At 38.6% G+C, this 12,886-nt stretch overlaps 1 protein-coding gene across 2 annotated transcripts in view; it reads left to right on the top strand.

Moving 5' to 3' along the window:
* The window catches only part of LMNB1 (lamin B1), a 53,075-nt gene that overhangs the window by 17,278 nt on the left and 22,911 nt on the right, over window positions 1-12,886 (top strand). The window contains exons 2-5 of one of the 2 annotated variants that reach the window (XM_043912216.1): window positions 1,476-1,479; window positions 6,248-6,404; window positions 8,169-8,294; window positions 12,405-12,575. In XM_043912216.1, coding sequence (XP_043768151.1) covers window positions 8,283-8,294; window positions 12,405-12,575 — 183 coding nt within the window. In that variant the 5' untranslated portion in view covers window positions 1,476-1,479; window positions 6,248-6,404; window positions 8,169-8,282. The remainder of the gene's footprint in view (window positions 1-1,475; window positions 1,480-6,247; window positions 6,405-8,168; window positions 8,295-12,404; window positions 12,576-12,886) is intronic. The other variant, XM_043912214.1, reaches the window with a different exon arrangement.

Genomic DNA, 12,886 nt, shown 5'->3' with positions numbered 1-12,886 from the left:
GAATCATGGCTACATAATATAGGGCATATTGATTCTAAACCCTGGGTATGAAAAGCGCCTTAGAATCTGGATTATTTGATCGCCATTGAATAATTGCACTAGCGTTGAGTGGTGGTCAGCTGCCAGCAGACAGCTGTTGAGGTGAACCTTACTGTATATTAACACCAGAGCTCAAAGAGCTGGGCCTGATCGGCCTGTATATATATATATTATATATATATAAAGAATGGTTCCTGTTACCTGATTGGAGGTAAAAAACTGAATGACTTTTCCCGTTCATTCCCTGTAATTTGTTTTTCTAAATAAGAATGGTCCTGAAGTAAATGTTAGTGACGAGTGCTGAGTTAAGAAAGGTAGCCGGACACCTGCCGAGAAATCATTGGTGTGAGTTGTTCTTGTTGGTCTTTCATCTTCCTTTGTAGTCTCATTTCCATCGAGGAGATTATAAATTAGGAACCTTATTCAGTCTGAATTTGTTGAATAGCTACTCTCGTATAAGATGAACCTGACAATCTGTAATAGCTTTTCAAAATTGCAAATAAGAGATCTGAGCAACCAGAGTTGTCTAGTATTTTGCTGTGGAATATTGTGAGTGGGGTTTAAAACATACCTGAGAGTGGTTCCTTTTTGGTTTCCATAAGCTGTTGTCTGATGTGTGAAGGCAGTAATTAAAAAGACCCAATGCTTGTATTTCTGTTTTTATCTTTAGAAACATGAGTGTTTCTTGCCTGTTTTTTTTTTCCCCCCCGAGATATGTGACTTTTTAAAGTCAGTATTCTAAAGTCTATCATTATTACAGTTTGGATGTATTTTTTCGTAAGAATACACATCTTCAACAGATTTTATTAATTTAGCAAGCATTTGTGTGTGCGTGTGCGTTAGTTGCTCAGTCGTGTCCGACTCTTTGCGACCTCCTGGAGTATAGCCCACCAGGCTCCTCTGTCCATGGGATTTTCCAGGTAAGAATACTGGAGTGGGTAGCTATTCCCTTCTCCAGGGCTCTTCCCAACCCAGGGATCAAACCCAGTTCTCCGTCATTGCAAGCAGACTCTTTAACTTCTGAGCCACTAGAGCCCTAGTTTTCTTGCCCTTATCTATTCTTGTGTATTTACAGTATAATAACCTTTGGTAAATTTCATGGAAATGCCATTTACTATCCAGAAAGTAATTTTGTATACCTTCTTCTAGTTATGTAACTATTCTATCAACTTAGAGGCCATCTTACCATTTAGGTCTCTTATTTTGAATTGCTTAATGTGACACTTTGTTACTTATATTTCTGTATATGAGAATCAATGAACAAGGACAAAAGTACTTGAGGAAAAGTTGAAAATTAATGGTACTTGTGAAAGAAGAAAACCAAACCCAAATATATAAATCCTGTCCTAAAAATGAACATGGATTCTTCATTCATGGCTATGTAGTAGGTGGTTTAGAGAACATGAATTCAGGGACTTTTGGGGTTGTGTTACTAGTCAAGCTAGAGAATTCATTCAGCTGAGCATTGTGCTACATACTGACTTGTGTGTAAACTGACTGGTGAAATGTTAATGGAAGGGCAGTAAGTTGACAAGTGAAGTCGCTCAGTTGTGTCTGACTCTTTGCGACCCCATGGACTGTAGCCTACCAGGCTCCTCTGTCCATGGGATTTTCCAGGCAAGAATACTGGAGTGGGTTGCCATTTCCTTCTCCAGGAGATCTTCCTGACCCAGAGACTGAACCTGGGTCTCCTGCGTTATAGGCAGATGCTTTACCGTCTGACCACCAGGGAAGTTGCCAATGACTGACTAATTAATTAAAACTGTTCTGTAACAAGTTTCATGTTCTAGCGTGTATTTGTCCCTCTGCTGCTGCGTGCCCGACTCTGTGCGACCCCATAGACGGCAGCCCACCAGGCTCCCCCGTCCCTGGGATTCTCCAGGCAAGAAGTTTTGCTTAATTTCTGATTCACACTAATTCTTCTTTCCCTATTTAAGTGGTCAACTTAATTTTTCAGGTTTTACACCTACAGTATGATTCATAATGAACTTTTAAGTCATTATTATATACTTACTAGGTCTTCTCTGTGATTTTACCTACTAGTGATTTTTCTGTATGTTGTGCATTTGTGATGTGCCTTTAGTTAAAATGTGCTCTAGTTACTACCTGCCAACGATGGATATCCCCTAGGAGCTCAGTTAAACCTTCGTTTTCCAGCAATTATGTAATTGGTTGCATTTTCTAATTTCCAGGTATTTATTGGTGGGAGTAGTCTGGAATGGGGTACACTTACACAAATGAAGGATACCAAGGGAGTGGGATACTTGTCATCCAAGGAGAAAAGGTAGTGCAGAGTCCTCAGCAAACCGACACAGAGTTGAAGAGCCAGGTAGTTCAGTGCCGACGCCAGGGTTGAAATGCTGATCCTAAAACTAGTCAGGTTCAAAGAGTTGATAGGTTGAAAAACCAAGATCATTAAAGCAGTGAAGCACAGTGGTTTTCTTGGTAGTCAGAGGTGGTCAGGAGTAATTCAGAAAGTAGTATGTAATGAATTGTATTTAGGTTATTTAGTCCTACAAGCCTCAGGAGATTATAAGGACAGGTCCCAGATTTAGGTACCAGGTTCTATTGGGAAGTACATTATTGAAGTTATGTCTGTTTCTCTTCATCCAGTGAGATAGAATAATAGTAATGTCGGTCAGTCAGTTCAGTCGCTTAGTCGTGTCCGACTCTTTGTGACCTCATGAACCTCAACACGGCAGGCCTCCCTGTCCATCACCAACTCCCAGAGTCCATCCAAACCCATGTCCATCGAGTTGGTGATGCTATCCAACCATCTCATCCTCTGTCGTCCCCTTCTCCTCCTGCCTTCAGTCTTTCCCAGCATCAGGGTTTTTTCCAATGAGTCAGCTCTTCGCATCAGGTGGCCAAAGTTTTGGAGTTTCAGCTTTAGCATCAGTCCTTCCAATGAACACCCAGGACTGATCTCCTTTAGGATGGACTGGTTGGATCTCTTTGCAGTCCAAGGGACTCTCAAGAGTCTTCTCCAACACCACAGTTCAAAAGCATCAATTCTTCAGTGCTCAGCTTTCTTCACAGTCCACTCTCACATCCATACATGACCACTGGAAAAACCATAGCCTTGACTAGATGGACCTTTGTTGACAAAATGATGTCTCTGCTTTTTAATATGCTGTCTAGGTTGGTGATAACTTCCCTTCCAAGGAGTAAGCGTCTTTTAATTTCATGGCTGCAATCACCATCTACAGTGATTTTGGAGCCCAGAAAAATGAAGTCAGCCACTGTTTCCACTGTTTCCCCATCTATTTGCCATGAAATGATGGGACTGGATGCCATGATCTTAGTTTTCTGAATGTTGAGGTTTAAGCCAACTTTTTCACTCTCCTCTTTCACTTTCATCAAGAGACCCTTTAGTTCTTCTTCACTTTCTGCCATAAGGGTGGTGTCATCTGCATATCTGAGGTTATTGATATTTCTCCCGGCAATCTTGATTCCAGCTTGTGCTTCCTCCAGCCCAGTGTTTCTCATGATGTACTCTTCATATAAGTTAAATAAGCAGGGTGACAATATACAGCCTTGACGTACTCCTTTTCCTACTTGGAACCAGTCTGTTGTTCCAAGTCCAGTTCTAACTGTTGCTTCCTGACCTGCATACAGGTTTCTCAAGAGGCAGGTCAGGTGGTCTGGTATTCCCATCTCTTTCAGAATTTTCCAGTTTATTATGATCCACACAGTAAAAGGCTTTGGCATAGTAATGTAAATGTAGCCTTTCCAGCTGATTATTTTTTTAATGGTCAGCTATTTGATTAGACCTGGTTACTTGCTATGAATGAAATTCAAGCTTGTTTAGTCCCTAAGTTGTATCTGACTCTTCACAACTCTCCATGGACCGTATCCCGTCAGGCTCCTCTGTCCAAGGGATTTCTCAGGCAAGGATATTGGAGTGGGTTGCTATTTCCTTCTCTATGACTGAAATTCAAGCTTACTTGAAATGAAAGTAATTTTGTTTCTTAAGGGAGGAGATAATTAGAGTGTTAGCTATGTTTTATAAACCTTTTTTGTTGTTGTTGCAATTTAGTTTTGGTTCTTAGGTAAACACGTCCAGTAAATGGATATGTTTTCTGACTTATACTCAGCATGTGCATGTGTGATAACATCTCCTTTGAATAGGCAGGTCAGTAACTGAAGAAATTCAGTTAGGAAGTATAGTCTCAGAAAAATGCCCACCGATGCCTTAAGTGATACTTCCTCGTAACTCTGGATTCCTGTCTAAGTTACTTGTTCAGAGCATTGTCAGTTGTTACTGTGTGCTTAGGTGATGCATGCTCACATGTGTATGATATGATGTCAGTTTTGCAGGTTTCTGGACTTGGACCATGTGCTGGTAATTAGACCAAGACTTCCTGCATGATCTTTAAACACAATTTTATTTATTTATTTTTGGCTGTGCTGGGTCTTCATTGCTGTGTGGACTTTTCTCTAGTGGCGAGGAGGGGTTCTCTGTAGCTGCTGTGTGCAAGCTTGTCACTGCAGTGACTTCTCACTGTTGTGGAGCAGGGGCGATCGGGCGCAGGCTTCAGTTGAGATCCCTGGCCTCTGGAGCTCTGGCTCAGTAGCTGTGGCATAGGGGCTCAGTTGCTCCGTGGCACGTGGGATCCTCGGACCAAGGATCAAACCTCTGTCTCCCGCATTGGCGGTAAATTCTTTACCACTGAGCCACCAGGGAAGCCCCTCCTAATATTTACTGACTAAATGTTAGTCAATGATGCAGAAGAATTTTCTGTTAAGTAATTTTGAGTCAGTAGCTTTTGTAAATGTTGTGCAATTCTCTATAAAATATGATTGTGTTCTAAACTCCAGTGTATTGCGCTATTTCTCCCTTCCAGCTCTGGTCATTTATACTATGGGGTAAAGTAATGGCTCTTACACAAGCATTGGTTCTTTTCTATGGTGTTCCTCGCTTTGGGACCCAGCACTTGTATGAATTAGGCATTTTTGTTACAAATAATAACTGTATGGGAATTTTATTTTCTCCTACAGTTGATTTTTTCCCCCACGTTTCTAAGCAAACTCTTCAGGGAAAGACTGCCATCTTGTGGTTTTTAAAAATACAGAATTTAAGAAAAAATAATTCTTGTTATGTGACTGCTGAGATTTTATATGTGTATGTAGTTTTATAATACCAAAATGAGTAAAAAATGAGTACTATTTAATCTTCTTTTTACACTACCTTTCCTTATTCTTTGGATAGTTTTTTTCTTCATTTTATTATGATATTGATACAATAATATTTTAAGGATTTCTGTTAATTAAAGTGGGCTCTGTTGAACCCACTCTCAAACATCAGTAGTAGAAATACTTCTCTGTAATAGTGGTTTTTTTTTTTAATAGCAGTTTTAATTAAGAACTTATGTTGAGAGTTTTTATATTATTAAGGCTTTTCCAGTATGACCTATTAGTGATAATAGAATTATTTGGATTAAAAAATACTGATCTTTAAAATATAATTATTTGACAAACTATATCCTAAGGAACCTTAATTTTATAATGTAGAATTCCATTTAGTAAAAAGTAATATTTAGAAGTAAAATACACCTTAATTCTAGTTTCGTTTTTGTATAGTTATTAGTATAAACTGAAAAAATTGTTTTCTTCAAAATACTAGGAAGGCCTTTATTTGTAGTTAAGGAAGTTTTAGTGTCAGAAATGGAAACTACTTGCAAGCTTGGGGTCAGTTCTTAGGTAATGTCAAAGAAGTGTCTATATATCAACAAGTCATAGCATTACTTTTTGAAGCAACTTCATTTTCATTTATTTAATCTCATCATTTATCTTGATTTATGTCTCCTGTTTATCTTGATTTTTAATATTCATTGTATTTAAAAAAAATAACAAGTTTTCATTTCTTCAGAAATGTTTTAGTGAGCCATACAGACACCTCTTTATAAAACAAGAAGGCTTGTGTTCTCTCTCAGAGACAACCAGATTCTGATACGTTGGGGCTCTGGACATCTTACATCTAGAGTCATTCCTAATCGGGGAAGGGTGGTCGTTGAAGGAAGAAGTTATTATCCACCAAAGATAGCACTCTAGATAGAGTGCTCCCGAATCACTCCGTAATTTTAGTAGGTTATGGCAACCTTTATTTAAATTGCATTCTCTTTTGTGTCCCGCTTAAACAGGGTGGGAGAATGGTTCAGTTCAGGGGTATAATATGATGTCTTGCACTTTTTCAAATGTTTTGCAGTTATGCTAAGAAAGAATCTGATCTTAATGGAGCCCAGATCAAGCTTCGAGAATACGAAGCAGCGCTGAATTCGAAAGATGCAGCTTTGGCGACTGCGCTTGGTGATAAGAAAAGTTTAGAGAGTGATTTGGAAGATCTGAAGGATCAGATCGCCCAGGTAAGTTAGACTCTGCTCTTGAGCTGTATTTCAAAGGTTAATTGCCCCATCTGTCTTGATTGTAAAACTTGTTTTATGCTTTTTATCTTAAAAAATGCACTGAGTTATTTTGGCCGGGGGCGGGGGTGTGTGGTTACACCTGCGGGGTAGACCTGAGCTAGCCAACGTGTAAAGCACCCTCCCCGCTCCATCATTGTGTCTGGATCGTGCAGATCTTGTTGCTGCCGCTCGTCCTCTCTGCTGTGCTTGTGCTCATTCGTTTCACGATCTCACAGCTTATTTCATTATTGTACCCAAATGTAAGGTAAAAAGAGAGATGTCTTTTTTTTTCCATTTATTTTTATTACTTGGAGGCTAATTACTTTACAATATTGTAGTGGGTTTTGTCATACATTGACATGAATCAGCCATGGATTTACATGTATTCCCCATCCCGATCCCCCCTCCCACCTCCCTCTCTACCCAATCCCTCTGGGTCTTCCCATTGCACCAGCCCCGAGCACTTGTCTCATGCATCCAACCTGGGCTGGTGATCTGTTTCACAATAGATAATATACATGTTTTGATGCTGTTCTCTCAGAACATCCCACCCTCGCCTTCTCCCACAGAGTCCAAAACTCTGTTCTGTACATCTGTGTCTCTTTTTCTGTTTTGCATATAGGGTTATCATTACCATCTTTCTAAATTCCATATATATGTGTTAGTAAGCTGTAATGTTCTTTATCTTTCTGGCTTACTTCACTCTGTATAATGGGCTCCAGCTTCATCCATCTCATTAGAACTGATTCAAATGAATTCTTTTTAATGGCTGAGTAATATTCCATGGTGTATATGTACCACAGCTTCCTTATCCATTCATCTGCTGATGGGCATCTAGGTTGCTTCCATGTCCTGGCTATTATAAACAGTGCTGCGATGAACACTGGGGTGCACGTGTCTCTTTCAGATCTGGTTTCCTTGGTGTGTATGCCCAGCAGTGGGATTGCTGGGTCATATGGCAGTTCTATTTCCACTTTTTTAAGGAATCTCCACACTGTTTTCCATAGCGGCTGTACTAGCTTGCATTCCCACCAGCAGTGTAAGAGGGTTCCCTTTTCTCCACACCCTCTCCAGCATTTATTGCTTGTAGACTTTTGGATAGCAGCCATCCTGACTGGCGTGTAATGGTACCTCATTGTGGTTTTGATTTGCATTTCTCTGATGATTAGTGATGTTGAGCATCTTTTCATGTGTTTGTTAGCCATCTGTATGTCTTCTTTGGAGAAATGTCTGTTTAGTTCTTTGGCCCATTTTTTGATTGGGTCATTTATTTTTCTGGAATTGAGCTGCAGGAGTTGCTTGTATATTTTTGAGATTAATCCTTTTCTGTTGCTTCGTTTGCTATTATTTTCTCCCAATCTGAGGGCTGTCTTTTCACCTTGCTTATAGTTGAGAGAAGATGTCTTAATGGTGCCCTCCACACAGGAAAAAATGGAATTGGTAGCTAAAATCGTTCGTTTGAGTTTTGAAACGTAAGCCATAGGTATCTGTTCATCCCCTGTTGCCACTTACCAGATTTGAGGGGTGTTTTGATGTGACACTCTGTGGGTGGGACCAGCGGTTGAACCCACAGTTCTGTGATAAAGATTATCATGAGGGACTCTCATACATTGACAAATGTATAGAAATTGTAATACTTGACTTGATTCAGTCCATAGGTATCTATTAGATTCATTACTAAATGATTGCTGTATAATTTTCATTAGTTCTTTTTCCTTCTATTAGTTGGAAGCCTCTTTAGCTGCTGCGAAGAAACAGTTAGCAGATGAGACTTTACTTAAAGTGGATTTGGAGAATCGCTGTCAGAGCCTTACTGAGGACTTGGAGTTTCGTAAAAACATGTATGAGGAGGTAATTATAAATAATTTTTCTTCTTTAAGGGATGGAGGGATCCCAAAAGGCTTTGTTATAAACCATACATGTGAAAAAAATGGGAAGAATTTTGTAGGCAAAGGATTTAAGGCACTGTTGCTAAAAAGGCTGCATGTAAGAATTCAAGGTGTTATGGTGAATTTATAAGCTTTTACTTTATCTAGGGCTTCCCTTATAGCTCAGTTGGTAAAGAATCCGCCTGCAATGCAGGACACCCTGGTTTGATTCCTGGGTCAGGAAGATCCTCTGGAGAAGGGATAGGCTACCCACTCCAGTATTCTTGGGCTTCCCTGATGGCTTAGCTGGTGAAGAATCCGCCTGCAAGGGGGGAGACCTGGGTTCGATCCCTGGATTGGGAAGATCCCCTGGAGGAGGGAACAGCTACCCACTCCAGTATTTTGGCCTGGAGAATTCCATGGACTGTATGGAAACTGTGTGGGGTCACAAAGAGTTGGACACAACTGAGCGACTTTCACTTGTGCAATAATATAACTTTATTTACTTCATCTAACTTAAAAAGGTCTGGCCACAGCTGTTAATTAACTATCAACCTCTTTAAGCATTTGTATTAGTGATATATTACTTCAAAATTTAGTATCTTAAAATCACAGACTTTTACTATCTTAGAGTTTCTCAAGGTCAGGGATCTAAGAGCTGTTTAACTTGGATGGGTGTCTTCAGGGTCTCATGAGGTTGCAGTCAGGCTTTCAGCCTGGTCTGGAGGAACACTTCACAGTTCATTCACAACTGTTGTCTCGAGATACCAGTTCAGCATCGGCTTCCTTTATGTGTATATGTTAGTCGCTCAGTCGTGCCCGCCTCTTTGCAACCCTGTGGACTGTAGCCCAACAGGCTCTTCTGTCAGGGCTGCACATGATGGGATTCCTCAAGAGTGGGTGATGGGAGAGAGCGAGCAAGGCAAACCACATTCTCTTGAAGAGACTAATCCCTAAATGATACACCGTCACTCCCCATCTCACAGACCAACCACGATACAGTGTGGAAGGGGGCTCACACAGGAGATGAACACCTGGAGGCGGCAGTCATTGGGGGCTGGCTACCCACAGCGTTTATAGTTATGTGTATATACTAAAAAATGTCATTTATCAGCCATAACTTCTGTGGCTCAGCCTTGAGGGGTAAAAGTAACAGCTGTTACTGAAAAAGACGTGTAGTGTAATACAGTTGAAGAAAGAGGCATGTGTATTTTCTCGAAATTGAGGATTTGAGAACATGCAGGTTAAAGAACGTGCAATTAAATACATATGTTTTTTAAATGTTTTAATGTTTTTTAAAGTAATGTAATGTTAAAAATGATGACTAACAATTTTAACATAGGAATTTTTTTTTAAATAATTAAAATAATTTTATTTCATATTGCCACAAATTTAAAAATTACTGACAGAAAAAAAATGTTTAAAAGAAAATATTTGAAATTCAGATAAAGTATTGTGATCTTGGCACAAGTTTCAAGAAGTCCCAACTCAAACACTGTCCCATATATAGGTTTTGCCATAGAAAGGAAAGAAGTTTGAGGAACTATATTTCAAGATGTCATGCAGACATCATATGAGGGATGATTAAAAAAAGAGGACTGCAAGTTGAGTTCACGTTTCCAAGGTTGGAGACCTGAATACAGTTGCTGCTCACGATCTTATGAACAAAGGAGTAGATACACATATGAGTTTAAAAAAAAAAAAAAAAAAGAAGCTTTGATCTCAGAATATTTGCATCTACACTGCCACTTTGTTTGCCAAATTAAAATACCTTGTTGACACAATGGAATGATTGATGTTTTCATCTAATTATATTTTTGTATGACTTTGCTTATAAATTATTTGTAATTTCAAAGAAACACCTCAAAATATACTTTGCGCACAGCAGATAATTGCATCTCAAATTCAAAGTAAAGGAGTCAAAGTGACTTTTTAAATTTGGTTTTAGCACCAAAATATTTATTTTTTTCAGAGTTTTTCTTTTATTATTACCATTAGGTTACCTTGATGTGTTCTCATTCTCAGATAGTATTTACAAAATATATTTCCTCCCCCATTGGTTGTTGATTGACTAAAATTCCAAGGAAATGGATTTCATCCTAATTACTTAAACCATGTATTTTAGATAAAGATATTGAGAAATCTTAGAGCCTGATACAAAATTAAACAAAAGTTATTTGTTTAACTTTTGATAAGGCTAACTTAAAGGGGGCAGCATATTATATTTAAATAAACAACGATAATAACTGTGGCTTGTAAGTTTCATATTTGTCTCTAAAGTGAAGTCTCTCAGTTGTGTCCGCCTCTTTGTGACCCCATGGACTATAGCCCACCAGGCTCCTCTGTCCATGGGACATTCCAGGCAAGAGTACTGGAGTGGGTTGCCATTTCCTTCTCCAACATAGGAATTTATTATAGAAATTAAATAATTTTAGTTTGAGAAAAATAATTTAATAGAAATTGACCGTTTTTACTGGGTATTGTGGGGACAAAGCGCACTCATTGGATAAGCAGCCAGACTTTGGACAGTTCTTGAGTCGGTTTCTTGTTTAAAAATGAAATACCATTGCTTGCTGTTTTTTTCCCAAGAAGTGGTGAGGATCAAAGTGAAATACCATATGTGAAAGCTCCTTATAAATTACCGTGACTGCTATCATATAATTATTCACTACAGTTCATAAATTGAAGTATCTTTACATTGACTTACATTTTTGTTTCATTTCGTTAAAATTGCCCATGATCTATTATTTCTTAGTTTTGAAGCTGTGTGGATTCCTGCATCTTTAAACCAGAGGTTGAGAATTTTTTTCTTTGCAAGTCATTTACTTTATGTAAAATACTAAGTGAAAATTACATCAGTAAAAAGTAATTTAGTATTTTTAGAATGTTTGGGTAGCAACTTTGAATTTTGGGGTTTTGCCTTTTTGAGAGTGAATTAAAAAAATATTCCTCATTTCTTGTTTTTTCACATGGAGGGTCAAATTCTATTCAGTAAATATAACTAGATTCCTTATTATGAATGGTTAAGGGGTAAGAGGAAGGAGAAAAGCAGCAAGAAGAGGAAGGAAGGCAGATGAAGGGCGAAATAGCTAGTAGGTACCTGATACTGGTTGAACTAAACCTTTTATTTGCATATTTTCATGATTTAAGTAGCATTCACTTCATCTAGATATGAGCCTTGGGAGACGAGTAGCAGAACTGGAATTTGATCCCTGGTTTTCTGATTCTGTCCAGCTCATCTTCCTCTGGCTAAGAGAAAGATGAGGGCATGCACAGAAAAACCGCATGAGAGGATACAGAAGCAAGATACAGAAACAAGTTCTTCTTATATCTCCCCCTTGTGGCCTCTTTAATTATTGCCATTAAAGACAGATCTATTTTATTTTCAGAGCTAGATGCTAGAATGGAAATATTATTCTTGGACTTGTGTTCCTAGCCATTCTAGTTTGGATAATTCCTTAAAACCTAATGTGAAGGGTTATGCTTATTATTTCTGTTCTTTGATAGTGAATTGTCATATGTACTTGAGATAGAGAAGTGATACGGTCAATGAGATTCTGTATCAATTGACGAGTTGATGCCTTCTCATCACCAGCTATTAGGAGGAGTCACGTAAATTAGCTTGCTGTGTCCATTGCATCTTAGTATGTCTAAGACAAGTTCTATTTTATGCATAAACCTTCTAGTTGAAGTTTTACTGATAAGTTTCTAACTTTTCGTGTGGAATTTTTTTTCAGAGTTATTCTTAATACTGTCAGTACAATTTATAAAAATAATTACATGCTATTCAGTATACCTAGTTATCCATGACTGCATGGTAAAGTCTTCCAGCCATTCCTTGCCTTCAGAGAAATAAATAGCTGTGCTACTGAAAATGAACATAAAATTCCTAGGGTTTGAGATGCCACCATTTCTGTCATTAGTTCTGTCTCAAAAATCTTCTCATTTGAAAATGAAGGTGAAAAAGTGTCTATTCACATGCTTCTCCTAGAACAGACATGAGGAGGTTGGTGTGTAAAACTTCAGATGGTCTTGATATCAGCCATGGTAACTTGGTTAAGTAACTTGGTTTTATGTCATTTTTTCTTCCTAGGAGATTAATGAAACCAGAAGAAAGCATGAAACTCGCTTGGTAGAGGTGGACTCTGGGCGTCAGATTGAGTACGAGTACAAGCTGGCTCAAGCCCTGCATGAGATGAGAGAGCAACATGACGCCCAAGTCAAGCTGTACAAAGAGGAGCTAGAGCAGACTTACCACGCCAAAGTGAGCGGGCTGCCCGGGGTGGCTGTAAACTCCCCGAGAACATGACTTGATGTTTGGTTTGTTCTAGTTTTATTAAGTGAATTCCTGTGGTCTCCATGAATATAGAAAATTGAAAGCAATTTTTTATAAAGTAAATGTTAACTAGAAATTATTCAGAGAAAGTAGGATTATTCCACTTTTATCAAAGGTATGGTCTTTAACCTCTTTGTCCAACTGATCATTCATGTCAAGTTATATTAGTTAAACTCCAGCGATCTAAAAATAAATTTTCATTCAGTGGCAAGTATTAACCTTGTTGAACTGCATCTAAT

This window comes from Cervus elaphus, chromosome 9 (genome assembly GCF_910594005.1).
Source record: "Cervus elaphus chromosome 9, mCerEla1.1, whole genome shotgun sequence".
In the NCBI taxonomy this organism is placed as follows: domain Eukaryota; kingdom Metazoa; phylum Chordata; class Mammalia; order Artiodactyla; family Cervidae; genus Cervus; species Cervus elaphus.
This window is presented reverse-complemented; position numbering and strand designations above follow the sequence as displayed.